This window comes from Natrix helvetica (assembly GCF_964273705.1).
Source record: "Natrix helvetica genome assembly, chromosome: 1".
NCBI lineage: Eukaryota > Metazoa > Chordata > Lepidosauria > Squamata > Natricidae > Natrix > Natrix helvetica.
In genome coordinates, this window is record NC_138548.1 from 69,431,462 (window position 1) to 69,440,481 (window position 9,020).

The following is a 9,020-nucleotide window of genomic DNA, read 5'->3' on the forward strand; positions in this document are numbered from 1 at the left end:
GCATATCTAAGAAGGAAACCTTCCTCTTCCTGATCTGCTATTTAACAATTTTTGTCAGTCCTGCCTCAACTTGAACTTTTAGGCAAGAACAATCCTTGACTTTGCTTGCTGAGAAAATATAGTTTACTAAAGGTCAAGTGAAATACAATAAAGCCAGAACTGAAATTCGTTCTCAACCTTCATTCTACTCATAATTTTTTCAGATACTAAATAGTTACATCAAAATTATTTTTCTGAGTAAAGATATTCCAGTAATTCACTTATTGAAATAAGTCAAAGATATGAAACAAATCAGGTGCGCAAATTTATGCATTGGAGATATTTATTTTTGTGCATCACAATCCTGAGAGCATTCTCTGTTTGTACAAGAAGCTTACTGTTCAACTACTAGCTGGTAAGTTCAGTTACTAGTCAAAAGGTAAGTGGTTACATAAAGAAAAATGTGGGGTAAAACATGTGTCCATTCTTTGGAGAAATGTTTTTATATCATTGTGTTGCTTTACTTTTCTTGTTTTTGCTTTTCTTGTCTTTCTTCTTTAAACCATCCATATTGGCTCTAATCAAATTTGAATATGCCTGCAATCAAAAACAAGATTTTTTTTTAAAAAAAAACAAGTTTCAGGAAGCTGCTAATATTTGCAGAGAGAAAGCAGCTACACATTGCTATAGGGTTCTGTTTTGTCATGCATTCAGTGTAAAAATTAAAATTATTTGATTAAAAATTTGAAGTCTAAGTGAAATTGATACAAACTTACCATCTGGAATTTGTTAACTTCCCTTGAACTCACCTATAAGAAATCAATTTCATGATAGAATTATGGGATGATGAACCAATATAGTCAAAAACAGCTGGTTCTGCTGATCACAAAATTCAGATAAGAATTGATACATTATGTACTAGCTTTGGTGCATTGGTTAAGTGCTGGGCTAAAAACCAGGAAAGTGAATACTAGGTTTCCTTTAGTTATGAAAGTCATCTGGGTAAGTCATATTTTCTCAATCCAACCCACCTAACAGGACTAGTGAACTCCAACTTTCTTTGTACTGATCTTATTAATTAAGAACAATTCACTAGTCAATAACCAAGCCTCTTAAAGATAGGTACTCCAAAGGTTAATCTACTGAATAAGATGTATATCCTCCGCTCATACTGCTTTAGCAAGCGTTGAAAGCATTTCTCTTTCTAGACCAGCGACGGCGAACCTTTTTTGGCTCGTGTGCCACAAGTGGGGAGAGCGCAGGGGTGTGTGTGTGCGGGCGTGCCGTATCCATAATGCAATGCGCGACCCCCCCAGTGTGCATGCACGCACAACAGGTGCGCCCCCCCATTTTTACATGCTTTTTTCGCCCTCCCCAGGCTCCAGAAGCTTTATAGGAGCCTGGGGAGGGCGAAAAGAGCCTCCCACACACCCCCGGAGGCCCTCCGGAGGCTTCAGGGACCGTACGGAGGCTTCCCTAAAGCCTTCGGAATGCTTAAAACGACCCTCCGAGTTAACCCGGAAGTGACTTCCAGATTGCTCGGAGGGTCGTTTTAAGCGTTCCGAAGGCTTCAGGGACCGTCCGTAGGCTTCCCTGACGCATTCGGAGCGCTCAAAACGACCCTCCGAGCAAACTGGATGTCACTTCCGGATTGCTCGAGGGTCGTTTTAAGTGTTCCGAAGGCTTCAGGGAAGCCTCCGGACAGCCCCTGAAGCCTCTGGAGGGCCTCCGGGGCGGCGGGGGAGGCTCTTTTCGCTCTCCCGAGGCTCCTATAAAGCCTCTGGAGCCTAGGGAGGGCAAAAAATGGCTTTAAAAAAGGGTGAAATCAGCTGGCCAGCCCCTCGCGTGCCCTGACAAGTGGCTCCGCGTGCCACCTGTGGCACGCGTGCCATAGGTTCGCCATCACTGTTCTAGACCTTTTAATTCCTTTGAACTTGATTACTCAGTTTTTGGTAATTGCCTACATTTAATTTTAAAGTGTTATTAGCTACCTTGAGGGTGAAAGTCAGCCTGTATCTTGAAATACATAAAAAAAACTCATTACCCATTTTATATAAGGTCTTTCTCCCCCACTTAAAATTAAAATGCAATGGTGAAAAAACATCCTTTCATAAAAGAATAGCACCTACCACTGTGCTTATTTTTTTCTTCCCATCTGTGGCTCTAAGAAGACATTTGTTGTCTACTGGCTCAAAACTCTCAAGATGGCCCTTGCGTGGAATTGGTCTTGTCCGACCATCATCTACATTAAACAGAAGCATCAAAGTTATATATCATACTTAGCAAAATTAGCCAGTTAAATTACATAACATCCAAAGATGGCAAGATAATGTTTTAATAAAATACATTTCTTCATTTTTAAATTCCGCTTCATATATTAGAAATCTAAAAGTGCAGATTGGAAGGAAGGAATTTTGTTAGAATGCTGGTTATTATATTAAACTGGGCACAATAATAAGGTTGCACAATATTAAGCACATGTGAAGCTGTTCTTTAATACATAAAGGACCCACCAACTCACTTCCCAGTTGTGGCAATACCATTACAGATTGCTCATTTGGAAGCAAACATTTTTCCTCCCATGCTACAAGACCAAAAATAACATTTTTTCTTAGAAAATTTATTTTCATGTTTAGGATTCAAGCGGGGGGGGGGGGGGGTTGTCAAAATTGCCTGCTTTTTTTTGGGTCACCCCAATACCAGGTGAATTGGAGGCAATATACCTTAGAAGTACAGAAACTTCCATTATTGTTCCTCTTTTCTCCCACCCACTATTCCAGTGTTCCTCCATCGTAGCAACTTGTGTGGAGTTTTACTCTCAGAATTTCCCAGTTAAAGGCTATTATCAATGAACGGGTGCACACCATCACCTATCTCTGTCAAAACTCTCAGGAAAAAGTTGGGCGTTTCTAACCAAGCAGAAAATATTCAAATTAAGGGAAAAATGCTTAAGAAGCATTAAACACCCCTGATTAAGTACAGGTCTAAATCAGGTTGTTTTCATAGATTAAGTTTGAAGTAATCAACTCCTATATTATTACTGAGATTACTGAAGTTGCTTCTTATCCATTTACTAACTGAACTGTGGTTCCACTACTCAGCAGGGCAGAATCTTCATGTTATTTGTTACGAGAAAATATTAATAAGCCAATGTGAGACAAACAGGAATGTAATACTTACATTTCTTTAACGTTATATAGACACTGCCTGTGGTCCTGCATTTCTGAAAAAGCCTCGTTAGCTCTGTCAAGAACTGCAAAAACAAACAAAATATTTAACTGTTACAAATTTTGAATTTTTCTTTTTCCAGCTAGTGAACAACTAGTTGCACCCAATATTGAAACAGCTGCCCTTGACAATTAAACCATAGCATAATAATCTATTCCTGGAACTAGATATGCACTGAATCTACACCTTTCATTGTTCTTTACTCCCCCATCAAAGAGATTCTAACTTGCTAGACCTCGTTAATCAGAGCCAATACTCTTAAGATGCAATGTAGTGTAAACTACTTCAAATGAGCCATATGTAATCATTAATTTTCCATGGCAAGGAGTATTCAACAAGTACGTTGACAGTTGCCAAATCAGTTGCCGCCAGAAAACGAAGTGGCACGTAGCAAAGAACTGACGCCATGGATTGGACATTCTGGCATTCACTGTGCATTAAGCGGCCCCCATGCAAACGAATGCCATGGGGGGGGGGGGTTACCAACCTTCAAGAGTGACATAATACTATAAGGGGGAAGTGATGGGCGCCCCTCCCTGGCTGTCCAATTGCTTTATGCGCTGCTTAGGGTCCGAATACAGATTTTGAGGAGACCCGGTGCAGAAGAGCGATAAGGCCCCTAGAACTGCCACCTTCTTTTTGTTAATCTTCCCCCTCATCCCACCGCCGCCTATTCCGCTCCACAAAGCAAGGAACTGCAGTAGAGCAGCCTCCCCCCGCCTCCCTACAAAGGGGCCAGGTCGGATTTCCGCCCACAGCTGCCCTTGACAATTAAACCATAGCTTTGCAAACTCAAAAGTGCGGCCTCTTCCCTAATAGGCACCCCCGGGGACGGAGCGTTAGGCCGCGGCACCTGCTCGCTCTCCAACAGCACCATCGCCCCGCGCGCTTCTTCCCGGCAGCTGACGCAAACGCAGCCCACTCCCAACCGCCGCCGAACGCACGGACACCCGGCCAGGAAGTGGAAGTAGCGAGGACACGAGAGATGGAAACTCTAGAAAGAACCTCCCTCTCTTTCTCTCTCTCTCTCTCTCTCTCTCTCTCTCTCTCTCTCTCTCTCTGCTGCCCCCTTCAGGGCTCCAGGCGGAATTGCACTCAGAACTGTTCTCTGAATCGGAGGTTGCTTGCGTGGGTCAGCCGCGAAGGCGTACTTCGATCGAGGTGATTTTTTAGGGTTTTTCCGCTGCGCACGCAGTGGAGGCTAAAGTGTGTCGGGTGGCACTTGCTTACCACGGAGAAGTGTGCGCTCCGATCCATTTCAAAAAGAGAAGAATCCTAGTAGAGGTATATAGAAGAGTTTCTGATAGAAAATTCAGCAGGGCTTTGACCCTCCCACTCCTCGATGCTGGGAGTGCTGAAACTGGGCTGCCAAAAAATCTGTACGGCCACAAGATTACACTGACAAATTGTTTTTTTTTTCCTTTTCTTTTTAGTATCTCTTTGCTATCAGCTAGGTTTTGACAACCCAGATCTAGTAAATCCTTAGTTATGGTGCATAATCGCCACATTTTGACAACTATGGAAAGTTACCATCAACCGGTGGATGGTGAAGAGTGATATTGAAACCTAATAAAAGACTTTGTTATGGTATTTATTTTATTTTATATATTTTAGTTTAGTTTATTTGGTTCCTTCCAGTCACCGGATTCGTGGCCACTGCTTGGACAAGTCCCGGCACTTTTCTTGGCAAGATTTTCAGAAGTTGATTTGCTACTGCTGCCTTCTTAAGGTTTAGAGAACACGGCTGGCCCAGTAGCCACCCTGCTGGCTTCATGTCCAAGGTGGACTAGAACTCATGATTTACCAGTTTCTAAACTGATGCTGTAACTGCTACATCAAAGTGACTCTATTTATTAGGGATTATCTCACAGCCATAAGAGTAGCAAAGTGTATTTTTCTGTTCTAACAATGTCTGCATCCTGTCATCCATTACTTTAGGTGATCTGGTCCCTCCTGCATAACAAGAAACCAGTGGATTACCTGCAAGGATGCTATATGTCAGATGAAGTCATTCAGATCTAGCCTAAGTTGGGCACTTGTTACGTGGGTTCAGAGAGTTGATTCAGACAAGCTCTAACTTGACTGGGAGGAATTTGAGCCTGTTAGTACTGAGGAACCAAAAAGAGTCCCAGAGTTTTCTCCACCTGTGTTACAGGCCCATGTATCTACTAGTGGGTTAATGTGTCTTGGGAGATGATATGTGGTTGGTTCCACTTGATGGTGAATGCATCTTTGGATGGAGGGATTCCATTATCTTTAATGGAAGACTAAAGCCTACCCATTCTTTGGGAAGCCATTGGTGGATCCACAGAACTGGATAATTTCTGTCCATTCTCCAATCTTAACTTTGTTAGGAAAAGTTGCTGAGAAAGTCATCAAGCTGTAGCTTTGAAGGACCTTGGAGGCATTGCAACCAGTACACTGCAACGGGGCCAGGCATCCACCATGTGCACATGTGCAGTGCGCACATGTGCATCTACCACCTGCGATGCTCCAGCTGCTCAGAGGAGCATTGTCCAGGCGCTGTACGCTCCGTGTGCGTGCACAAATGGCCCTGTTGGGTCAAATACAGGTAAGGAGATCAGGCGGGCGGGTGGACTCTCCGGAGCACCATACCGGAATGGTACCTGGTGCTCCCAGCAGGCACTGGTACGCCTGTACCGGGGCGTACTGGCCGTAACCCACCACTGCTTGGAGGAAATGAATTATCTGGACCCCGTTGTGTTTCAGACCAGGAGATAATACTGAGACTGTGTGGGTCATACTTTTTGATTACTGTATGTACAGAAGCCCAGGATGGGGGAAATGAACCCCACTTGGCCCTTTTTAATCTCTCAGCAGACTCTGATGTCATTGACAATAGTTTCTTTCTGGGTAGGCTCAGGGGACTGGGAAGCATTGTGCTAGAGTAGTCCTCACTCTTTCTCAGGGATGTTGGTGTTGGGGAGGGGAAGGATCTAGTCTTAACCCCCCTTCTTTCCCTGATATTGTTTAACATCTACTTGCAGTTAATGGGTAAGACCTTCCAATATTCAATTACCTATATAATCTGCCTGTGATTGCTCCAGTGAAGCTGTCTTGGTTATGTCCAGTGTTTGGAGGCTGAGAGGATCTGGATGTTTCTCCATCCAGATTACAAGTTTACATGTTACAAGGTTAACAGGTTACAATTTAGCAAGAAAGAGTAGCTATGGATTTGCCAGTTGGAGGAGGGGACTGGGATCCAGTTCTGGAAAAAATTTTCATCCTTGGTTAGGATGGCACTTCCCCATTCAGAGCCCGGTTGAAAGTTGGGGATCACTCAGTTTTGTATGAATTTACCCAGATGCTAAGATCATCTTTAGAATGGTCTCGAGCTCTAAAAGCCATGCTTAGATGATATTGTTAGTATTTACTTATTTACTTATTAAGAAAATTGATATGGCCATTGAACTCATTCGAGGTGACTCCAGGTTGATTACAGAAGAGATGTGGGAGTTAACATTTTCAAAGATTTTCAAGACACACCTTAACCTAGGTTCGTTTCCGGCACCTTATTACTTAGCAGATCTTTCTATTATTTTCTCGAAATAATAAATTACCATAGATATCAATATTTTAGTGGGTTACTATTTAATAGGAGCTATTACAGGTTCATAACGTATAAGAAACAATTTTAAAAATAGTTCCAGCTGTGAGCATTATTTGAATAAATTCATTTTTTTCTTTAAACCATAGGGTAAAATAAAGCAGGTGATATCTCCTTCCAGAAAATGAGTCTTGGGAGAAATGCATTCTGCCATTGTAACTTGGGGAGGCACTGTGACCTCATAGCAAAATGAGAGTTACTACTGTACTTTGTTTGGGGGGGGGGATGATGAAAAGAAGTTAACAGCATTAGTTCTTTATTGCAATGCAGATCCAAGTAAGTTAGTGCTATCATAGGAAGATCAGTACTAAACAACCATCATTTTTTGAAATAGTTTAAGGAGAACCATTACAACCAGAAAAATGTTTTTATTTAAAAACAAATTTTATGAACTTTCTTTTCCAAGGGCACTATTCATATTTCTGGAGTTATATGTAATTGAATTGTTTTACAGGACAGAGCTATTTCCTATGGCTGTTACGGATATGCTGTTTTTAGTGGGAAGTATTTAAATAATATTCAGTTCTACAGGAACAAGATTTTTATCATTTAATTGTCCATTATATTTGCTTCTCATATGGTGTCTAGAATCAAGAAGAGCACATCACATTCTTAATTAGCTTTATAGTTTATTTCTTTTCAAAGCTGTTCAATATTATGAATCTCATTGGAGACTATAAACTACAAGTTTTCCTTAAAATAAGAAAGGCTTAAAAAAAAAAGACTGTGAGTTTTTAATAATTATGTTAGAGCTATAGATTTCACAAATAGAATGTTTTTCTTGCCTCAGCTAATTAATTTCTTCTTGCTACAAAAGTGTTAAAAATCATGCAAGACGAAAAGAAAAACAGTTGGCAAACAAATCAAAACTTTTGTAGGTCAACTGGCAAGACTGAATTAGAAGTTTACGCTGGGGAATTGCATAATACAAAGCAGCAAAGAGTATTTCTAGGTCACTCTTTGTAATGGATCCTAGAAAAGCCAGAATTCTTTGGTTCGTGAGAGACAGATATTTGGAGACTGTTGTTCTCCCAAACTCCTGAGAAAATAAAAGAGTGCAGGAACTGCATCCAATATAACACTGGGCAAATCCAAATAGTTGTAGTCTTTGCTACTGAAAAGAATATAAACAAGTCTGGCCCCATCAATGAGGATGACTGTGAATCGGCCTCTCAGTGTGTAGATATGGAGAAGGGAACAGATGTGAGGTTTGAGAAGACAGAACTCTCTGCATCACGCAACATGCTCACTGTCCCCTGAATTAGCCTTCCTTCTGCTGTAACAGAAGTTGATATTCTATAACCAAAAATGAAACAAATCTAGTTGACTTGCTTGGACATTCTCTTCATTTTTGTCACAGGCAGCAAAAACTTTTATCACACAGCTTAAGAGAAAATCTGTAGAAGATTCCAGAAATGACATTTGATTTATTTATTCAATGCATTTTATAAATTATAAATGTATAGATGTGTATTGTATAAAAAGTAGAGACATCACCTTGCCAACAAAAGTGTGTATAGTCAAGGCTATGGTTTTTCCAGTTGCAATGTATGGCTGTGAAAGTTGGTCCATAAGAACGGCTGTGCGCCAAAGAATTGAGGCCTTTGAACTATGGTGCTGGAGAAGATTCCTGCGAGTCCCTTGCACTACCAGACGATCAAACCAATTAGTCCTAAAGGAGATCAACAATGACTACTCTTTAGAAGGCCAAATCCTGAAGATGAAACTCAAATACTTTGGCCACCAAATGAGAAGGAAGGACTCACTGGAGAAAAGCCTAATGCTGGGAAAGATTGGGGGCAAAAGAAGAAAGGGACGACAGAGAACGAGATGGCTGGATGGAGTCACCGAAGCAGTAGGCTTAAATAGACTCCAGAGGATGGTAGAGGACAGGAAGGCCTGGAGGAATGTTGTCCATGGGGTCGCGATGGGTCAGACATGACTTCACAACTAACAACAATTATATTTCCACTAAGGCCTGAATTTCTCACAGTACAACCTTAAAATAGGTGACAAACTGATTTGCCTTCACTTGAATATATCGCTGCAGGATTAGACTGTAAAATTATTTAGCATTAAAGACAAGGATATTTTAACTGAGGCAGAGATTAAACACCTAATACAAGTAGACCTTGTTCAGCAACTGCCTCCTTTAGCAACAGTTTGCACTTTGCAGTTATGATGG

The 9,020-nt window shown here is 41.4% G+C and overlaps 1 protein-coding gene across 1 annotated transcript; it reads right to left on the bottom strand.

The window, feature by feature from the left end:
* Nucleotides 1-304: 304 nt before the first annotated feature.
* SRP14 (signal recognition particle 14) lies at nt 305-4,210 on the bottom strand. The gene is made up of 5 exons (XM_081936431.1): nt 4,061-4,210; nt 3,160-3,232; nt 2,109-2,221; nt 756-788; nt 305-576 (listed from the first exon to the last, which is right to left on the bottom strand). The coding sequence occupies exons 1-5, from the start codon at nt 4,082-4,084 to the stop codon at nt 487-489; spliced, it is 333 nt and encodes a 110-aa protein (XP_081792557.1). The 5' UTR covers nt 4,085-4,210; the 3' UTR covers nt 305-486.
* Between the last annotated feature and the right edge of the window lie 4,810 nt (nt 4,211-9,020).

What these genes read in the sequence shown, in the direction of transcription:
- SRP14 (XM_081936431.1), bottom strand. Translation starts at nt 4,084, where the DNA reads ATGGTGCTGTTGGAGAGCGAGCAG. An exon ending in CTATATAACGTTAAAGAAAT is followed by an intron (nt 2,222 to 3,159) that starts GTAAGTATTACA and finishes TGTTTAATGTAG; the next exon opens with ATGATGGTCGGACAAGACCA. An exon ending in AAGTTAACAAATTCCAGATG is followed by an intron (nt 577 to 755) that starts GTAAGTTTGTAT and finishes TTTTGATTGCAG; the next exon opens with GCATATTCAAATTTGATTAG.